Genomic DNA, 22,176 nt, shown 5'->3' on the forward strand with positions numbered 1-22,176 from the left:
TTCACATCGACCAGCAGATCGCAGCCATTTCGGCGCATATCCTACTTTTCACGGCCTATTATTCCAAGTCACACGTGTATTTTGGTGGACATTTTTTTTTATCTATGACTATACAATTTTGCCAAGAAAGACCTTTTTGTCAATCGTGGGATCTTTAACGTGCACACGAGGGGACCTAGGTTTTTCGTAGTGTACACGAGGGGACCTAGGTTTTTCGTCTCATCCGAAAAACTTGGGGTGTGTGAATGTGTGTGAGAGAGAGAGAGCGAGAGAGAGAGAGAGAGAGAGAGAGAGAGAGAGAGAGAGAGAGAGAGAGAGAGAGAGAGAGAGAGAGAGAGAGAGAGAGAGAGAGAGAGAGAGAGAGAGAGAGAGAGAGAGAGAGAGAGAGAGAGAGAGAGAGAGAGAGCGGAATTGTCCTTCGCTGGGGGTATGCAGTGCCTTGGCATTGCACTTCTACTTAATTTTTAATATTCACTGAGACTCGTTCACCATGTAACCTATACATATGAAGTTATCGCAAATGACTTTGTTTTGGCACATTCAGTTCAGCACTGGCCTGTTTCTTTGTTGTCTAATGGCTCTCTTCTCGTTAGGCTGTCCGTTGCTCTACCCTACTTATGTCTCTTATGATCTGACACGGTGTTTTCTTGTTCAACCCAGTCCCGTGTCCACCATTGCTTGTTTGGTGTGGTGTTGTCAAACGAAGTCAAATTACAGTTGTAGGCCTATCTTCTACAAAGAAAGAGAGAGAGAGAGAGGGGGGGGGGGGTGATGGAGAGAAAGAGAGAGAGAGAGACGGGGGGGGGGGGGTGATGGAGAGAGAGAGAGATAGAGAGAGAGAGGGGGGGTGATGGAGAGAGAGAGAGAGGGTGGGTGATGGAGAGAGAGAGAGAGGGGGGTGATGGAGAGAGAGAGAGAGAGAGACGGGGGGTGATGGAGAGAGAGAGAGATAGAGAGAGAGAGAGGGGGTGATGGAGAGAGAGAGAGAGGGGGGGGGTGATGGAGAGAGAGAGAGAGAGGGGGGTGATGGAGAGAGAGAGAGAGGGGGTGATGGAGAGAGAGAGGGGGGTGATGGTGAGAGAGAGAGTGTGTTTGTGTGTGTATGTTTGTGTGTGTGTATGTGTGTGTGTGTGTGTGTGTGTGTGTATGTGTGTGTCTGTGTGCCTGTGGTGTGTGTGTGTGCGTGTGTATTTGTGTGTACGTGTGTGTGTGTACGTTTTTGCGTGTGTACGTGTGTGTGTGTGTATGTGTACGTGTGTACGTTTGTGTATGTGGAAAGAAAGATCCAGACTGCCTGACAGTACAGAGAACGCGAGAGAGCACGAACAAGACAGAATGCGCGCGAAAAGAAATGACGAAATATCACTGTATATCACGCGCTAACATTCTTAACTTATATTCTTCTCATTCTGATAAAGTCAGCACCAGGCTGACGAAAGGTTGATAAAGAACTTTCCGAAACTGGTTGCTGTTGTGCTTTTTGTGTGTAATTTCTTTTAATGAATAACTACATGTAAGCTTCAGTAGACTATGACATAAGCTTTCATGTTCATGTTTGACGTCATTCCTGTCAGCAGCAAGCTGACGTATAATTTACTTCAGTGGAGAACTACGGACACTATCACAGTTTGTGCTTCAGTGGAGAACTACGGGCACTAGTACAGTTTTTGCTTCAGTGGAGAACTACGGACACTAGTACAGTTTTTGCTTCAGTGGAGAACTACAGACACTAGACCTAGTACAGTTTTTGCTTCAGTGGAGAACTACGGACACTGGTACAGTTTTTGCTCGTTGTGCTGGCTAGGCTGTTGGGTTGCACTTGAAACAAGAGAACCGTGATTGTCTTGCTTTTCACGAGAGGGGCTGCTCGCCTGGCAAGCAAAAACAAGCGTGAGGGTGAGCAAAGCTATCTCAGAGTTCCTGTGTCTGCATCGAGAGAGAGGGGGGGGGGGGGCAAATCTAGCGATGAATCATCGTATTTGCTAGCACTGCTTCTTGTGCACCAGGACTAAAAGAAAAGTGTCGCCATCATGGGGTTTGTAAGACAAGTAGGTCTCGGCCTGTACAAAAATCTGTTGTTGAAGAAAACCGTTATCTTATTATTTATCATCTATGAGTTTGTGTATCCCCTTGGATTCCTTTTGAATATCTATTATCTTGGCACTCGCGGGAAGTTTTCGACAAGGAACGTGATAGATGGGCTTGGGGTTAATAGCATATCTTCAAACACTGATGTGTGCAATATTCACCTGCCTAGTCCAAAACCGTTTTCAATCGTTCCCTCGGAATCGAATACAAATACAACAATCCTCGGATTTACTCCAAAGACTGCTCTGACCAAACGGCTCATGTCGCGCTTTGACAAGCAAGCAGCCTCCATCCCCACATACTGGGACTTGACGGTGGGATTCCCGAACATGACGTCACTACTGGATTTTTACCGAACGGGCAACTTGACGATGTGGGCCGCCGTTGAGTTTCAGGGACTGGAGATGGCCACACAGCTGCCTCTCACAGCACACTATCACATTCGTCACTCCGAAAGCTTGCCTACAGAATCGACCTTCCCTTCTGAACTGTTACAGCCAGTAGAGGGTTCTGAATTGAATGAAAGTAGCGGGAACATTCAGTACCTGATGTCTAAAGCCTTCATCGAAGAATGGGGCGGAAACAGCAGCAACTTTAGCCTTGGCTTGGTGCAGCTAGTCCCGCGCATTCGTCGTGTGGATCCGTATTTTATGGGGAAACTGAGACAGTCATTCCTTATCGCCATCATTGCATTGCTGACTTGTACAGTTGGTTGGAGCATGGTGTTAATTGTGATCGAGAAGCAGAAGAAGATGAAGGAGAAGATGGAGATGATGGGCTTGTCGTCCGAAGCCCTGTGGATGTCGTGGTTTTTGACGATCTACGTCTACTTGGTTATCATGATGACCATCACTACTGTGGTCTTCTCTCTGACGTCCAGCTCGCCGGGAAAGGCGCTCTTCCGTGACCTGCCCATGTCACTCTTCTGGGTCTTGCTCATGCTCTACTCGGCGGCGTTGGCGTCTTTCTGGCTGATGATGGGAGCTCTCGTCATAAGAACCAGCGACGCCGTTCATTTCCTCACACTCGTCTTCTGGTTCGCCATGATCTACACGCAACAGGTCATCTCTTCTTGGTACCCCGGCATGTCAAGATGGCAAAAGGTGGCGAACTGCCTAGTCTTCAACCACGCGCTAGGCTTCGGCGTGCAGGTATGAAGTATTCTTTGGTATTTGGTATAATGCTATACTTGTCCTAGGGGATTTCTTGTATTTTTCCTGCATGCGTGTATTCGTGTTTCCCAAAGCCTGAGACTTTCCCGTAACCTTGGAATCTTTACACAAGGGAAGTGATCTGACACCTGCAGTGTAAAGTGACGTATTCCAATTGTGAACAACACTTTATTGTAAGAAGTTTTGAACAGTACTGCGTGTACATATTATATATATATAATTATGTGGAATGTTTTTTTATTACTAGCATAGTTTGTTACATATATATATATATATGAAGGACAACATGTCGGTTCAAACTTCCACTACACTACTGAAGAGGTTTTTGGCAAAAGGGTGGAGCTAGCGATGATGATGATGATGATGATGATGATGATGATGATGATGATGATGATGATGATGATGATGATGATGATGACGATGACGACGACGACGACGACGACGACGACGATGCAGATCATATGGGAGTACGACACGGCCAACGTCCCACTGACCTGGTCCAAGCTGAACGAACCGCTGGACTACGTGGACACGCTGTCCATGCTGGACGTGTGGCTCATGCTGCTGGTCGACACGGGCATCCACCTCCTGGTGACCTGGTATCTGGACAACGTCACGCCCGGACACTTCGGCCTGCCCAAGCCCTTCTACTTCTTTCTGACCAGAGCCCACTGGTGCGGACACGCGGACTCGAGCGGCGCCCGGCACCCCGGCATGGAGGACGTTGAACGCAAGTACTTTGAGTCTGACCCCGTGGGGCTGGCAGTGGGGGTCAACATCGTCCACCTACGCAAGGAGTTCGGCCAGCAGGTGAACAATCAGTCTCTGCTTGACATTTGGATATATAGTGGGAACCCCCTAATTGGAGGTAGATCTACAGAGGTAATTGGAGGTAGATAATAGATCTACAGAGGTAATTGGAGGTAGATCTACAGAGGTAATTGAAGGTAGATCTACAGAGGTAATTGGAGGTAGATCTACAGAGGTAATTGGAGGTAGATCTACACAGGTAATTGGAGGTAGATCTACACAGGTAATTGGAGGTAGATCTACAGAGGTAATTGGAGGTAGATCTACAGAGGTAATTGGAGGTAGATCTACAGAGGTAATTGGAGGTAGATCTACAGAGGTAATTGGAGGTAGATCTACACAGGTAATTGGAGGTAGATCTACACAGGTAATTGGAGGTAGATCTACACAGGTAATTGGAGGTAGATCTACAGAGGTAATTGGAGGTAGATCTACAGAGACAATTAGAGGTAGATCTACACAGGTAATTGGAGGTAGATCTACAGAGGTAATTGGAGGTAGATCTACAGAAGTAATTGGAGGTAGATCTACAGAGGTAATTGGAGGTAGATCTAAAGAGGTAATTGGAGGTAGATCTACAGAGATAATTAGAGGTAGATCTACAGATGTAATTGGAGGTAGATCTACGGGGGTAATTGGAGGTAGATCTACAGAGGTAATTGGAGGTAGATCTACAGAGGTAATTGGAGGTAGATCTACAGAGGTAATTAGAGGTAGATCTACAGAGGTAATTGGAGGTAGATTTACAGAGGTAATTGGAGGTAGATCTACACAGATAATTAGAGGTAGATCTACAGAGGTATTTAGAGGTAGATCTACAGAGGTAATTGGAGGTAGATCTACAGAGGTAATTGGAGGTAGATCTACAGAGGTAATTGGAGGTAGATCTACACAGGTAATTGGAGGTAGATCTACACAGGTAATTGGAGGTAGATCTACAGAGGTAATTGGGGGTAGATCTACAGAGGTAATTGGAGGTAGATCTACAGAGGTAATTGGAGGTAGATCTAAAGAGGTAATTGGAGGTAGATCTACAGAGGTAATTAGAGGTAGATCTACAGAGGTAATTGGAGGTAGATCTACAGGGGTAATTGGAGGGAGATCTACAGAGGTAATTGGAGGTAGATCTACAGAGGTAATTGGAGGTAGATCTACACAGGTAATTGGAGGTAGATCTACACAGGTAATTGGAGGTAGATCTACAGAGGTAATTGGAGGTAGATCTACAGAGGTAATTGGAGGTAGATCTACAGAGGTAATTGGAGGTAGATCTACAGAGGTAATTGGAGGTAGATCTACAGAGGTAATTGGAGGTAGATCTACAGAGGTAATTGGAGGTAGATCTACAGAGGTAATTGGAGGTAGATCTACACAGGTAATTGGAGGTAGATCTACACAGGTAATTGGAGGTAGATCTACAGAGGTAATTGGAGGTAGATCTACACAGGTAATTGGAGGTAGATCTACAGAGGTAATTGGAGGTAGATCTACAGAGGTAATTGGAGGTAGATCTACACAGGTAATTGGAGGTAGATCTACACAGGTAATTGGAGGTAGATCTACAGAGGTAATTGGAGGTAGATCTACACAGGTAATTGGAGGTAGATCTACAGAGGTAATTGGAGGTAGATCTACAGAGGTAATTGGAGGTACATCTAAAGAGGTATTTGGAGGTAGATCTACAGAGGTAATTGGAGGTAGATCTACAGAGGTAATTGGAGGTAGATCTACAGAGGTAATTGGAGGTAGATCTACAGAGGTAATTGGAGGTAGATCTACAGAGGTAATTGGAGGTAGATCTACAGAGGTAATTAGAGGTAGATCTACAGAGGTAATTGGAGGTAGATCTACACAGGTAATTGGAGGTAGATCTACACAGGTAATTGGAGGTAGATCTACAGAGGTAATTGGAGGTAGATCTACACAGGTAATTGGAGGTACATCTACAGAGGTAATTGGAGGTAGATCTACAGAGGTAATTGGAGGTAGATCTACAGAGGTAATTGGAGGTAGATCTACAGAGGTAATTGGAGGTAGATCTACAGAGGTAATTGGAGGTAGATCTACACAGGTAATTGGAGGTAGATCTACACAGGTAATTGGAGGTAGATCTACAGAGGTAATTGGAGGTAGATCTACACAGGTAATTGGAGGTAGATCTACAGAGGTAATTGGAGGTAGATCTACAGAGGTAATTGGAGGTAGATCTACACAGGTAATTGGAGGTAGATCTACACAGGTAATTGGAGGTAGATCTACAGAGGTAATTGGAGGTAGATCTACAGAGGTAATTGGAGGTAGATCTACAGAGGTAATTGGAGGTAGATCTACAGAGGTAATTGGAGGTAGATCTACAGAGGTAATTGGAGGTAGATCTACAGAGGTAATTGGAGGTAGATCTACAGAGGTAATTGGAGGTAGATCTACAGAGGTAATTGGAGGTAGATCTACAGAGGTAATTGGATGTAGATCTACAGAGGTAATTAGAGGTAGATCTACAGAGGTAATTGGAGGTAGATTTACAGAGGTAATTGGAGGTAGATTTACAGAGGTAATGAACAGCAAATCTGAGCCAACGTGGCCTTTCAAGGGAGGGAATCTTGAAAGGGGGGGGCCACTGTACAGATATTCACTTTGTTAATGGTATTGTTGATATGTAAATTAGTGTTGAACAATGTTAATAGTTGGTCATTGTGAAACAATTAATATGGTTTTAATTTTAAAATAAATTAAAGCAAACAATTCACAGGCTTGTCACAAGCGATGGGGTGCGTCTGAAACACGGGGGCAAGGATCAATTTTGTTTGTTTGTTATTTCTGAACTATTTAACAAAATTAAGTGTTGTTTTCACCAGGTTGCAGTGAGGGACCCGTCGCTGAAGATGTACGAATAAAGTGTTGTTTGTACCAGGTTGCAGTGAGGGACCCGTCGCTGAAGATGTACGAATAAAGTGTTGTTTTCACCAGGTTGCAGTGAGGGACCTGTCGCTGAAGATGTACGAATAAAGTGTTGTTTTCACCAGGTTGCAGTGAGGGACCTGTCGCTGAAGATGTACGAATACAGTGTTGTTTGTACCAGGTTGCAGTGAGGGACCCGTCGCTGAAGATGTACGAATAAAGTGTTGTTTTCACCAGGTTGCAGTGATGGACCTGTCGTTGAAGATGTACGAATAAAGTGTTGTTTTCACCAGGTTGCAGTGAGGGACGTGTCTCTGAAGATGTACGAATAAAGTGTTGTTTTCACCAGGTTGCAGTGATGGACCTGTCGTTGAAGATGTACGAATAAAGTGTTGTTTTCACCAGGTTGCAGTGAGGGACGTGTCTCTGAAGATGTACGAATAAAGTGTTGTTTTCACCAGGTTGCAGTGATGGACCTGTCGTTGAAGATGTACCAATAAAGTGTTGTTTTCACCAGGTTGCAGTGATGGACCTGTCGTTGAAGATGTACGAATAAAGTGTTGTTTTCACCAGGTTGCAGTGATGGACCTGTCGTTGAAGATGTACGAATAAAGTGTTGTTTTCACCAGGTTGCAGTGATGGACCTGTCGTTGAAGATGTACGAATAAAGTGTTGTTTTCACCAGGTTGCAGTGATGGACCTGTCGTTGAAGATGTACGAATAAAGTGTTGTTTTCACCAGGTTGCAGTGAGGGACGTGTCTCTGAAGATGTACGAATAAAGTGTTGTTTTCACCAGGTTGCAGTGAGGGACGTGTCTCTGAAGATGTACCAATAAAGTGTTGTTTTCACCAGGTTGCAGTGAGGGATGTGTCTCTGAAGATGTACGAATAAAGTGTTGTTTTCACCAGGTTGCAGTGAGGGACGTGTCTCTGAAGATGTACGAATAAAGTGTTGTTTTCACCAGGTTGCAGTGATGGACCTGTCGTTGAAGATGTACGAATAAAGTGTTGTTTTCACCAGGTTGCAGTGATGGACCTGTCGTTGAAGATGTACGAATAAAGTGTTGTTTTCACCAGGTTGCAGTGAGGGACGTGTCTCTGAAGATGTACGAATAAAGTGTTGTTTTCACCAGGTTGCAGTGAGGGACTTGTCGCTGAAGATGTACGAATAAAGTGTTGTTTTCACCAGGTTGCAGTGAGGGACCCGTCGCTGAAGATGTACGAATAAAGTGTTGTTTTCACCAGGTTGCAGTGAGGGACCTGTCGCTGAAGATGTACGAATAAAGTGTTGTATGTAACTGGTTGTGGTGATGGACCTGTCGCTGATGATGTACGAATAAGTAGAGGTTACATGCCGAGTCTCAGTGATTATTAAAAATAATGGTCGAAGTTAGCGGATCATGAAAAATGCGAGCTTTACATGATCCGCTAACTTCGACCATTATTTTTAATAATCACTGAGACGAGGTGTGTAACCTCTTTATTCCTCCTTTCTTCAGTTATTCAAAGAAAAGAGGAGGTTTTTGGCGAAAGTTTGATCGAATCCTATTCACTCAACCAGTCAACCTGCGCAGGCGATCGATTAATGCGCGGTTGTATAGTTCCGTGCAAATCATTCCATTCTGTTAACACTTCTTGTCAGTTTTCCTATTTTGGACTAAAATCAAGTACACAGATATGCTGTTATTCTGCTGTGGCGGCAAAGGCAGATATTGTGTGTTCTGTATATGTTTTGGTATCGCTTAGGATAATATTCTTTCGTCAAATGGGACTAGCAGACGAACTTTTGCACCCGTGTTCCAACGTTAAAAACTGTATTAAGTTCAGTTTTCTGGGGAAAATAGTGTATGAAACCGCTTTATGTTGTTTAAATTGATGAGATGTGTGCATTTGGTTGCGTGTGATCTGTTTATTAAATGAAATATTGTTGAAAACTGACCGTCGGATTGCAGTCTGTTGTCGAAGAAACTGAGTGAAAAGAAGGGGAACTACTCTTGTCGCTAGACAAAGTATGAGTTACTTGCCTTGTGAAATTGTGATGAACGTTTGAGCACGGCAGATCTAGATTCAGAAAACAACCGAACTCATGGATTTTATGTGGAGATTCATGTGTTGAGGCCTGTAGTTGTTAATTTAAATGCGGTATGTTTGCTCCAGAGATGTATACTTCGAACATTAGAGCGTTCGGAACTTTTCAGTCGCAAAAAGTAGTACCGAAACAGAACAACTTCTCAACCCATTGCACTATCGAGGATTCAGGCTGTTGCTGGGTCGTTGTTTGTTTGGTTGCTGGGTCATTATCGAAAAATAACTACCCCTACAAGTTTACAGAGGTAAAGAAGCAGAGGGGGGAAATAAAGTGTGCCCCAGGGCTCCGTCCTGGGGCCTATTCTGTTCGTCCTTTACACCCAACCCATCCCTTCAATTGCTGCTCACCACTTTCTCTCTCACCACAGCTTCTCCGACGACAACCAACTCTATCTCTCTGGACCTATCTCTGACCTCCCTCGCCTCATTGCCTCCACCCAGTCTTGCATCACCGACCTCAAGGCGTGGATGGACCTGAATAAGCTGAAGCTTAATGAGGAGAAAACCGAAATGATTCTTGTCTCTCCTAAAAAACATCTCATTCATCCTTCTCTTCCCTCGTCTGTCGATCTGAATGGTTCTTCTATTGCTCTTTCTCCTGCTGTCCGCAACCTAGGTGTCACTCTTGACCAGTCCCTGTTCTTCCATCAGCATGTTGCCAATGTCTGTCGCACTTGCTTCTTTGAAATCCGCCGCATCTCCTCCATCCGTCATCTCCTCACTGAGGATGCCACTAAAACTCTGCTCTGCGCCTTTGTCCTATCCCGACTCGATTATTGCAATTCCATTCTATCTGGCTCTCCCAACTACATCATCGAAAAGCTTCAGCGTGTTCAGAATCATGCCGCCCGCCTCATCTTTCGCTCTTCCAAGCACGACCACATCACCCCTCTTCTTCAAACCCTACACTGGCTGCCTGTTCAACAGAGGATTCAGTTCAAGATCTCCACACTCTGCTTCAGAAACTTTGATCTATCGTCCCCTAGCTATCTTTCTGACCTTCTTGATGTCTACTCCCCCTCTCGCTCCCTAAGATCCTCCGCAGACACCCGCCTTTTTAGGATACCATCAGCACGCACCAAAACATATGGCCAGCGCACCTTCTCTTACCAGGCCCCATCCATCTGGAACCAACTCCCGCATTCACTCAGGCACTCCACATCTATGCAATCATTCAAAACCTCACTCAAAACACACCTCTTCCCTCACTAGTCCGTCAATGACCACCCATCCCCCTCTCCTGCTAGTCCTTAATCTGTCTCCTTCTCTCTCCTTCTTCTTCCCTTTCCAGCTCTATTCTTCTTCTCTCAACTAACTTTATGTATCCAATAATTTATTTATTTATTTACGACTGTTTTTCCGTCTAGAATGCATGTGCCTGTAGTTGGTATGAGTGAGTGCGTCGCGTTCTCGCTGTGCGCCTGTCTGCGAGTGTATGAGTCCGAGTGTCTTGGTCCTTGTCGATTTGTGTTTCGTATAATGTTCACTATGTATTTTATATTTTGTAAGCGCCTAGGGCTATATTTAGATTAGGCGCACAAATGTTCATAATAATAATAATAATAATGTAACTGGTTGTGGTAAGGGACCCGTCGCTGAAGATGTACGAATAAAGTGTAGTTTGTAACTGGTTTCAGTGAGGGACGTGTCGCTGAAGATGTACGAATAAAGTGTAGTTTGTAACTGGTTTCAGTGAGGGACGTGTCGCTGAAGATGTACGAATAAAGTGTAGTTTGTAACTGGTTTCAGTGAGGGACGTGTCGCTGAAGATGTACGAATAAAGTGTAGTTTGTAACTGGTTTCAGTGAGGGACGTGTCGCTGAAGATGTACGAATAAAGTGTAGTTTGTAACTGGTTTCAGTGAGGGACGTGTCGCTGAAGATGTACGAATAAAGTGTAGTTTGTAACTGGTTTCAGTGAGGGACCTGTCGCTGAAGATGTACGAATAAAGTGTAGTTTGTAACTGGTTTCAGTGAGGGACGTGTCGCTGAAGATGTACGAATAAAGTGTAGTTTGTAACTGGTTTCAGTGAGGGACGTGTCGCTGAAGATGTACGAATAAAGTGTAGTTTGTAACTGGTTTCAGTGAGGGACGTGTCGCTGAAGATGTACGAATAAAGTGTTGTTTACACCAGGTCGCGGTGAGGGACCTGTCGCTGAAGATGTACGAGGGTCAGATCACGGTGTTGCTAGGACACAACGGGGCGGGCAAGACATCCATCGTCTCCATGCTGACCGGCTTCATCCCGCCCACCGCCGGCACGGCCTACATCCACGGGCTGGACATCCGCACGGACATGGCGGCCATCGGGCAGAGCTTGGGGGTGTGTCAGCAGCACGGCGCTCTCTTCAGGGCGCTGACCGTAGAGGATAATCTCAGCTTCTTCGCCAGACTCAAAGGTTGCCCTGGAGCCAGCGTCAAGGCAGAGGTGGACACTATGCTGAAGGAGGTGCCTTTCGTATTTTGGTTTGATCTTTTTCTTCAGCGTTCCAGAATTTCTGGTGACGTGTACGTTAGCTCGTTTGCCCATTTGGGTTCCCCACACTATACTCTGAGAGCATAGTCAGCTTTACTCCGGTTTCGTTGGGTAGGCATGCTGGATATCGACATGGATTACAGGATCTTTTCCGTGCGCACTTGGTATGCTTGCGTGTACACACGAAGGGGGTTAAATCACTAGCAGGTCTGCACATAAGTTGACCTGGGAGATCGGAAAAATCTCCACTCTTTACCACCACGCCACTGCGCCTGTCCTTTTGGTTTGATGACACTAAAATAGTGTTTAGCTGTTTTGTTTAGCTTTTTAAGTTTGGGGCAATTATAGTAAGACAACTCAATGTCCTCTTGGCAATTACTGTTTGAGGGTAGAACTGCAAAATAATTATGTTCTGGTACAAGGGACCCCTACCGTACAGATCTTCACATTCTGAGAAAAGTCAGGTCTCAATAAGGAGGGAGCTTTAGAAAAGTCAGGTCTCAATAAGGAGGGAGCTTTAGAAAAGTCAGGTCTCAATAAGGAGGGAGCTTTAGAAAAGTCAGGTCTCAATAAGGAGGGAGCTTTAGAAAAGTCAGGTCTCAATAAGGAGGGAGCTTTAGAAAAGTCAGGTCTCAATAAGGAGGGAGCTTTAGAAAAGTCAGGTCTCAATAAGGAGGGAGCTTTAGAAAAAAAAGGGGGGTACATTTACAGAGGTGAAGAACAAGTTTCAGAAAACAGTCCTGACCTTAACAGGGTGGGAGTCTGGTATTGGGGGGGGGGGGGGGGGCACTGTGATGATATATATCGAAGCGTTGTCGTATAAAGCATTTGCTTTGCTTGTTGTTGTCTTTTCTATTCTTCTTCAATCAAATTTTGTTGTAGCTTATAAGTTGCATGCAGGTTGCCGCAACCCTTCATTTTACATGAACTGGGAATCGATTCGAGGCGAGGATGGTGGTGGATATGTGTGTGTGTGTGTGTAGCGATTCTGAGGAAACTATACTGAACTGATCTTCATGAAACTTTACATGTACATTCTTCCACATGACATCCTCAGACATTTCCGACAAATGTTTTTGATCAAGTCATATCCGGCTTTTATGTTAGATTTGAGGGAGCACTGACACGCCCTCATTGTTTAATCAAATTGATTCCAAATTTGGTCAAGAAATCTTCGACAAAGCCCGGACTATAGGATTGCATTTTAACTTGGATGCTTGATAATTAAACATGAGTTTGGTCATTAATTAGAATTAAAATTCTAGTAATCGATCCAAAAATGATTTTATCGTATTTTTTGGTATTTACTGATTCTAAAAACATAGAGATATGTTATATTTGGATTAAACACAAGCTTCGAAAAAAAAGCACGCTTTCTGTGATGCGCTACTGCGCTATACTGGCGTGTCACTTCAAGCGAACATGATTTCCACGCTAACATGTGAGCGTGTGCAGTCTGGGTCGAAATGCAGTGCGTTCAGTATACGTATCATTCTGTGAGTTTGACAAATTGACTAAATGTAAGAGGTGGCGCGGAATTTTGGTCAACAATTGTTCCGTGGTGTGATTTGGGTTTTCAGCATTTCTAGGTACTTAGAACACCCATGAATAGCTGTGTGATGTTTATTTTGTCAATTTCATCCTTTTTTTGACTCACCTGAGTAATTGGTGAGTATTGGGATTCATACGTGTCCGGTGGTACGACCGGCCGTCCTGCGTGGACAACAAACTTAACGTTGAGGTTATCTCAGAAGTTTGTTTAGGTAGACCTCTGAAACTTTGCATACTTTTAGGGTTTGATGATCTCACGAAGTGACCCCAGTTTGGTTGACCCTCGTTCAATTTGGGGGTCACAGCGGGGTCGTGTTCGTTTCATAAGAACTTAACGTTGAGGTTATTGCGGATGTTTTTAAAGCTAGAGCTTTGAAACTTTGCACACTTCTAAGGTTTGAGAATCTTCTGACTTGACCTTAGCTTGGTTGACCCTCGTCAAATTTTGGGGTCACAAGGGGTCATAGTCGATTAATAATAACTTGACATTGGCATTATTTCTGGCGTTTTTGAAGCTAGAGCTTTGAAACTTGGAACCCTTCAAGGGTTTAATAAGCTGCCAACATGACCCTAGTTTGGTTTACCCCCCATCACATGTTGGGGTCACAGCGGGGTCATGTTCGTGAAAACTTTACGTTGATATTTTTCAGTTATTTCTCTTATTTTGGAAACAAAATCCTCCAAATGTCACACAATTGTAGAAGTTCATTATCAGCAGACATGACCAAAATTTGGTTTGTTTTTATCAAATTTGAGAGTCACAGCATGAAAATGTTTGCTAAAGATTTTCACCCCTGAAATATCCACTGAGCTATCAAGAAAATAAGTCTTGGCTTGACTATTGGTGATGATGTCATATCATGTTATGATGTCATAGTGTCAAGAATGAGGTCATGGAAGTGTCTGAGTATAAATGTTTTTTCTGGGCTAGCCAAAACTGAATTTGGTCAAGAAAATAAGTAATTATTTATTTACTATGATTCTTGTTAAAAAAACAAACTCTTGTTTTAAAAATTTGGTGGATGTTGAGTATAACAGTGATGGTGATGGGATTTTATAAATGTGGTGGATGTTGAGTATAACAGTGATGGTGATGGGATTTTATAAATGTGGTGGATGTTGAGTATAACAGTGATGGTGATGGGATTTTATGAGGTTGGTGGATGTTGAGTATAACAGTGATGGTGATGGGATTTTATGAGGTTGGTGGATGTTGAGTATAACAGTGATGGTGATGGGATTTTATGAGGTTGGTGGATGTTGAGTATAACAGTGATGGTGATGGGATTTTATGAGGTTGGTGGATGTTGAGTATAACAGTGATGGTGATGGGATTTTATGAGGTTGGTGGATGTTGAGTATAACAGTGATAGTGATGGGATTGTATGATGTTGGTGGATGTTGAGTATAACAGTGATGGTGATGGGATTTTATGATGTTGGTGGATGTTGAGTATAACAGTGATGGTGATGGGATTTTATGATGTTGGTGGATGTTGAGTATAACAGTGATGGTGATGGGATTTTATGAGGTTGGTGGATGTTGAGTATAACAGTGATGGTGATGGGATTTTATGAGGTTGGTGGATGTTGAGTATAACAGTGATGGTGATGGGATTTTATGAGGTTGGTGGATGTTGAGTATAACAGTGATGGTGATGGGATTTTATGAGGTTGGTGGTTGTGTAAGTTTGAATAGACCTATGTGAAAATATTCTTTCACTCACCTGTCAGCAATTAGATAGTCTAAACAATGTGCACTGAAGGTCCTTTATCGCATTGGCACTGGTGGTCTCTCCCATCTATGTAAGATAAGAAAAACTATGAAACAGCAATTTTTTCTGATTTACTTTACGAATGGCGAAGGTGAGTCGTATGAGCATTTGTTCTTCTTGTTTTGCAATAACATGATGATTGTTGACTCACCTGAGTAATTGATGAGTCTTAGGATTCATATGTGTCCGTCTGTAAGTCCGACCGGGTTATGCCGGATGTTTTTCAAGCTAGACCTCTGAAACTTTGCACACTTTTAGGGTTTGATGATCTCACGAGGTGACCCCTGTTTGGTTGACCCTTGTCAAGTTTTGGGGTCACAGCGGGGTCATGTTCGTTTCATTAAAACTTAACGTTGAGGTTATCTCGGATGTTTTTGAAGCTAGAGATATGAAACCTTGCACACTTCTAGCGTTTGATAATCTCCCGACTTGACTTAGGTTTGATTGACCCTCGTCAAGTTTTGGGGTCACAGTGGCCCCGGGGGTCATGTTTGATTAATAATAATTTAACATTGACGTTATACCCGGCGTTTTTTGTAGTTAGAGCTTTGAACCTTTGACATTTTGTAATGGTTTAATAATCTGCCAACATGTCTCTGGTTTGGTTTTCCCTCATCACATTTTGGGGTCACAGCGGGGTCATGTCAGTAAAAACTTTACGTTGATATTTTTCACTTATTTTGGGAGCAAAATTCTTCACATTTCCCACAGTTGTAGGTGTTGGTAATCAGCTGTCATGACTAAAATTTGGCTTGTTTTCATCACATTTCAGAGTCCCAGCATGGTGTGCTTTTATAGCTCAGTTGCATTCACGTTGCTGAAAACCCTTCTGTTTTGCCTTTGTTGTCTTTGTTTTCTTTGTTTTCTGTGTGTGCGTGAAGCTATACCTTCTTCATTTTTTGTATATATATATATTTTTTTAATATAATCCAATCTAACTTTACACTTTGAATATACATACGTCCTGATTGCAATGTACAAGAAAAACAACCGATGTTTCAGAAAGAAGAAACATTGATATAAAATGTGGAGAGAAAAACATAACAGTAGAACTATTTTTGTGTGGTGAAAAACAATGAAGAAGGATGCTCCCAGCCAATTAAAAAAAATTAAAAAAATTGAGAGGCACAATAGTAAGGGTTGAAGCAGCCTGCATGCCACTGGGGTATTTTTAAAAAAATACTTTTTCAGGTTGGACTAACCTCCATGCGTGAGGACAGGGCCCACCAGCTGTCCAGGGTTCAGGAGAGGTTGCTGTCCGTGGCCATCGCCCTGGTTCATGGGTCCAAGGTGGTCAGCCTTTTCTTTCCCTCCACCCCCCCCCCCCCCCCCCCCCCCCAGTCTTTGTCAGTTTTATTAGACAGATTTTTTAGCCACCAAGCTGAAATGCAATACTAAAGTCCGGCCTTCGTCAAAGATTGCTTTACAAAAATTTCAATCAATTTGATTGAAAAATGAGGGTGTGACAGTGCCGCCTTAACTTTTACAAAAAGCCGGATATGACGTCATCAAAAGTATTTATCGAAAAAAAGAGAAAACACGTCCGGGGATATCATTCTCAGAAACTCTCATGTAAAATTTCATAAAGATCAGTCCAGTAGTTTGTTCTGAATCGCTCTACACACACACACGCACAGACACACACACACACACACACACACACACACACACACACACACACACACACACACACACACACACACACACATGCACCACAACCCTCGTCTCGATTCCCCCTCTACGTTAAAACATTTAGTCAAAACTTGACTAAATGTAAAAAAGAGACCATGGCACGCTTACTGCCAGTCTAACTTTTGACAGAGTCAAGATGCCAAGATTGACACCAGAACAACGCGAGAGGGCAGTGGGTCGATTATCGGCTGGTGATGACCCAGACGCGGTAGCAGTCGCTTTCAATGGGCATATGTCAACAGTATATTGCCTTCAGCAACGTTTTGTCAACACTGGAAGCACTGCTGATACACAACGAAGTGGAAGACCTCGCGTTACCACACAGAGACAAGATCGCCAGATCCTGCGTCATCATTTGAGAAACCGATTCCATACAGCCAATAAAACAGCCAGGAACACCGTCGGTAACCACCAGAGACCCATCAGTGGCCAGACAGTACGCCGAAGACTTGCTGAGCGAGACCACCAAAACTGCCGTCCAGCTAGAGGACCAGTCCTCACTTAAAGACATCGCATGGCGCGCCAGTAGTGGGCCCAGGATCACATCAACTGGAACTGGAGACAATGGCGAAACATTCTGTTCACCGATGAGAGCCGTTACTGCATTAGTCATGTTGATGGGCGTGTCAGAGTGTGGCGAAGAATAGGTGAACGCTATGCTGGTGACTGCGTCATGGAACACAATGCTCAGGGTGGACCAAACGTCATGGTCTGGGGTGGAATCGGCCTCAACCAATCCCTGGGACCTGTGTTTTTCAACAATCTTGGTCCTGGTCGGGGAAACGGCATCACAGCACTGCGTTATATTGACCAGATCCTACTGCCTCATGTTGTGCCCTTTTTCCAGGCGCGCAGAAACTGTGTTCTGCAGCAAGATAACGCTCGCCCGCACACAGCCAGGGTCACCCAGGCCTTACTGCAGCACAATAACATCAACATCATGGTCTGGCCCGCCCTCAGCCCAGAATCCCATTGAACATTTCTGGGGCCAAATTCAAAGAAAGCTCAACCAGTTACGCCCAGGACCAAGAACTGCCGCAGAACTGCGTCAGGGCCTTATCCAGGCCTGGTGCAACATCCCGAGAGACGCCATCAACCGACTCATCCACTCCATGAGGCGCCGCTGCCAGGCCGTCATCAACGTCCATGGGGGTCACACACCGTACTGACCATCTGTAGAGGCTTCCTTTGCCCGTGGCAGCGAAAGACTATGCCATAGCCAAGAACAGTGTGCGAAGAACATACCACCGTGATTTTGATTCGTTTCGATGTTATTTGTATGAGAAATGACATTTTTTAAATTGTGATTAAAGGTTTTTCTGGAGAAAATTCGCGTTTCTTTTGTTGCTCGGTATACAATACACGATCTTTCGAAATCACCATGAGTATCATTATTATGAAGAACATGACATACCGTATTTGAAGCAGTTCTCACTGAAGTCGAGTGACGTGCACAGATCTTCGCTCTCTCTGGGTTAAAAAGCTTGTCAGATTTTGCTTGTGAACGCAGCTCGCCATTCATTATTTTTTTTCCTTTTCTCGGCAACGCACGAAACGTCAAAAGATTAGAGCACCTTGAACGATCTGCTCTACAGTTCGAAATCGCACAGTAAGAACCTGGCATGATGATGACAGCCGATGAAACACAACAAACTGGTCACACGAAGTTTAAAAACAATGGCCGTCTGCTAGGGAAAAATCACACCGGAAGTAAGTATTCTGTCAAGTTCGTCTCTTCTGCTTTCCGCTACTTGCCGAGCTCGCGCAACGAGTTGGCGATCCTGTCAATACACATCTATGGTGGGAGCAAAACAACGTATGCATTTGGAACATTGGAGAAAAAAGTGAGTCACGGGTGACGTAATATCTACACGTACCTTTACAGCCTACAGGTATCTGCTACGGGGGTCTTAAAAGGGAGGGAGTCTTCTAAGGGGTAAGGTGGTTCAGGGAGGGGCGGGGGTAACGAAGGCGAGTCGTGTGCATGCATTTGCTCTTTTTTTAATTTTATTTTTTAATTTAGATTGTGATTCTCGACGAGCCGTCGGCCGGCATGGACCCTCAGGCCAGGAGAAGCCTGTGGCAAATCCTGCAGCGCCAGCGGACAGGCCGGACCATGCTGCTGACCACTCACGACATGGACGAGGCCGAGATGCTGGGGGACCGCATCGCCATCATGGCGGAGGGAGCGGTCAAGTGTTGCGGCACCTCTCTCTTCCTCAAGAAGCGGTACGGGGCGGGCTACCACCTGGTGCTGGTCAAGGCCAAGGGCTGCAATGTCCCCGCGCTGACCACGGAGGTCCGCAACAGGGTCCCCAGTGCCACGCTGGACAATGACGTTGGGCGTGAAGTGAGTCTTTTGTTGTTTGACTATAGATGCTTGACAGGGCTCCCCCCCCCCCCCCTCCGGACAATGACGTTGGGCGTGAAGTGAGTCTTTTGTTGTTTGACTATAGATGCTTGACAGGCCCCCCCCCCCCCCCCCCCTCCCCGACACTGACGTTGGGCGTGAAGTGAGTCTTTTGTTGTTTGACTATAGATGCTTGACAGGGCCCCCCCCCCCCCCCCGGACAATGACGTTGGGCGTGAAGTGAGTCTTTTGTTGTTAGACTATAGATGCTTGACAGGGCCCCCCCCCCCCCCCCCCCCCGGACAATGACGTTGGGCGTGAAGTGAGTCTTTTGTTGTTTGACTATAGATGCTTGACAGGGCTCCCCCCGGACAATGACGTTGGGCGTGAAGTGAGTCTTTTGTTGTTTGACTATAGATGCTTGACAGGGCTCCCCCCGGACGCCCCTGCTAGTGCGTCCCGGGACGCTCACTTTTTGACTCACATGCGAAGCAAAAGTGAGTCTATGTACTCACCCGAGTCGTCCGTCCGGACGTCCGTCCGGAAAACTTTAACGTTGGATATTTCTTGGACACTATTCAGTCTATCAGTACCAAATTTGGCAAGATGGTGTATGATGACAAGGCCCCAAAAACATACATAGCATCTTGACCTTGCTTCAAGGTCAAGGTCGCAGGGGCCATAAATGTTGTCTAAAAAACAGCTATTTTTCCCATTTTTCCCATTTTCTCTGAAGTTTTTGAGATTGAATACCTCACCTATATATGATATATAGGGCAAAGTAAGCCCCATCATTTGATACCAGTTTGGTTTAACTTGCTTCAAGGTCAAGGTCACAGGAGCTCTTCAAAGTTGGATTGTATACATATTTTGAAGTGACCTTGACCCTGAACTATGGAAGATAACTGTTTCAAACTTAAAAATTATGTGGGGCACATGTTATGCTTTCATCATGAGACACATTTGGTCACATATGATCAAGGTCAAGGTCACTTTGACCCTTATGAAATGTGACCAAAATAAGGTAGTGAACCACTAAAAGTGACCATATCTCATGGTAGAAAGAGCCAATAAGCACCATTGTACTTCCTATGTCTTGAATTAACAGCTTTGTGTTGCATTTGGTAGGAAAAATGTGTAAAGCAGTTCTGAGTGTATGATGTCATTGCTAGGTTTAGTTATTTGACCTTGAAGGTCAAGGTCATGTAAAGGTCAAGCATGTGAGTCGTATGGGCTTTGCCCTTCTTGTTATTTTTAGAGGGTCCATGGACCCCCATTGCAAACTTTTAGAGGGCATGGGTGAAACTTTTCCGCCTCAGGGCGGAAATCCGCCAAATGAAATTGGTCAAATAAGGAATTCCTTATTTTGAAAATCCGTATTTTCTCTAACACAGTGACCGGACATCGCTGAGTCTTTGTTTCACTGAGCGCGCGAATTATCGGACTACAGCATGGCATTTTTTACCATTGTTTAATGTGCAAATTTGTGTGTTTTAGATACCAGGAGAGGCCTACTTTTACCCTTAAAAGGCCTGATTTTTCGTTTTCTGGTCCCCTAGCAGGGCGTTGCCCCTGCACCCCACCAGAGCCTGGGCGGCCCGTGGACCCCGGCCTCATTTTCCTTATTTTCAATTCTGATCTGTTTAACCAAGAGGGGCCCAAAGGTCCAAACACCGAAAAGTGCCAGTGTACTTGTAACGGACGAGTGCAGTGTGAAAATGGTATCTACGGTACGCATGATTAAGGAAATGTAGTGCGTCCCAGGACCCGCTCTTTTAAAGTCTAGTGCGTCCAGGGACCCCATCCATACATTTCTAGTACGTGTTTTCGGCTTTCAATACGTATAGGACGCACGGACGCTCTAAGGGGAGCCCTGCTTAGTAATCAGGACAGTCACGTTCGGTGCCCAAAAACTTTACATTGAGGATGTATTTCATGTTTTTGAAGCTAGAGCCTCCAAATTTCACACACTCATAGGTATTGATGATTTTCAGACATGACGCAAACGTGGCTTGTTTGCTGGTGAAGATCAATCACAACGAAAAATATTCACTGAGCTCAGCTATCAAGGAAATGCGTCTCCATGCCATTGTTTCTTTTGAGCTCACAACTTTAGTCTTGGCTAGACTAGATGTGATGCCATCATGCTATGACGTCATTTTGTCACAAATGAGGTCACTCAGATCAAGTGTCATTTTTGTTGTCTTGGTCAGCCATATATCAATCCTTTCAATTTGGATGCAACTGGGTCAAAAGAATTGTGATGGTTTATTTTGTGTTGTTATTTTCTTTTTTTGTCTCTCAAAATGTGGAGGGTGTTGAGTGTGTGGTTAGTGATAGTCCACTGTAATGGGATATGACGTAAGGTTGTCGTATAAAGCATTAACCTAATAATATACGCGAGAGAGACCACTCATTAGATAACAATATCGTTCAAACCACACGTGTGTATATCATGTAAATGAGGTCGTGTCAAACAAGTCTGGCAGGGACCTGTGTTTCCATTGCTTATGATGCCAAGGTCACCGAGACAAACGTCATTGTGGAGAAAATAAAATGTGCGCTCGCTAAATCCCCTCGATGACTTTTAAGAACTAAACTTTCCAGTGTGACGTTTCTTTGCTTTGACGTAAGAATTTGCACGAGGCTTTAGAAGGAATCGAGGTTCCAAAAGAAGCGTCTTCTATTTGGGCGCCTCGACTGCCGGACGTTTTGAGTAAAATACACGTTAGTACGGTATGCGGGATAAACAGAATACTAAATGGCTTGCTGTGTCGTACTAGCTTGACACTCGTTGCTTTTTCAAATAGTGAGCAGCTCGCTTTCGCTCGCACTTAAAACTTGTGTAAATCTGGTACGCCACAGCAAGCCATGTAGCATTCTCTAATTTGCTTTTCTTGTTTTTTTCTGAAAGCCGCTTGGAACTATGTTAGGATTCGCGCCATATAAATACCCTGATCATTATTAATATTATACTGTGAGTGGTACCCACCTTTTCAGACCTAAACAATCTTTAAAAATCAGGTCTAAAGTAGGAAGGAGACCTAACAAAAAAGTGGGAGGTGGGGGGGTGTGTGTGGGGTGGGGGGGTGTGTGTGGGGTGGGGGGGGTGTGTGTGGGGCGGGGGGGTGGTAGGCCCTACATTTACAGAGAACAGAAAGTCTCCGGAAACAGGACAGTAAAAGGGTCTTCAGAGAATAGATAGAGACAGAGAGACCTTGAGCAGCACTCGGCCCTGCTTGCACAGACTTGGTTGGAACGACCTCATTTGCATGAT

General features: G+C 44.5%; 1 protein-coding gene across 1 annotated transcript in view; it reads left to right on the plus strand.

The window, feature by feature from the left end:
- The first annotated feature begins 3,680 nt into the window (after positions 1 to 3,680).
- The window catches only part of LOC138974433 (phospholipid-transporting ATPase ABCA3-like), a 34,734-nt gene continuing 16,238 nt past the window's right edge, over positions 3,681 to 22,176 (plus strand). Inside the window, exons 1-4 of the mRNA XM_070347147.1 lie at positions 3,681 to 4,070; positions 11,191 to 11,505; positions 16,049 to 16,147; positions 18,573 to 18,899. Of these exons, the coding sequence (XP_070203248.1) occupies positions 3,681 to 4,070; positions 11,191 to 11,505; positions 16,049 to 16,147; positions 18,573 to 18,899 (1,131 nt within the window). The remainder of the gene's footprint in view (positions 4,071 to 11,190; positions 11,506 to 16,048; positions 16,148 to 18,572; positions 18,900 to 22,176) is intronic.

This window comes from Littorina saxatilis, linkage group LG8, assembly GCF_037325665.1.
Source record: "Littorina saxatilis isolate snail1 linkage group LG8, US_GU_Lsax_2.0, whole genome shotgun sequence".
Taxonomy (NCBI): domain Eukaryota; kingdom Metazoa; phylum Mollusca; class Gastropoda; order Littorinimorpha; family Littorinidae; genus Littorina; species Littorina saxatilis.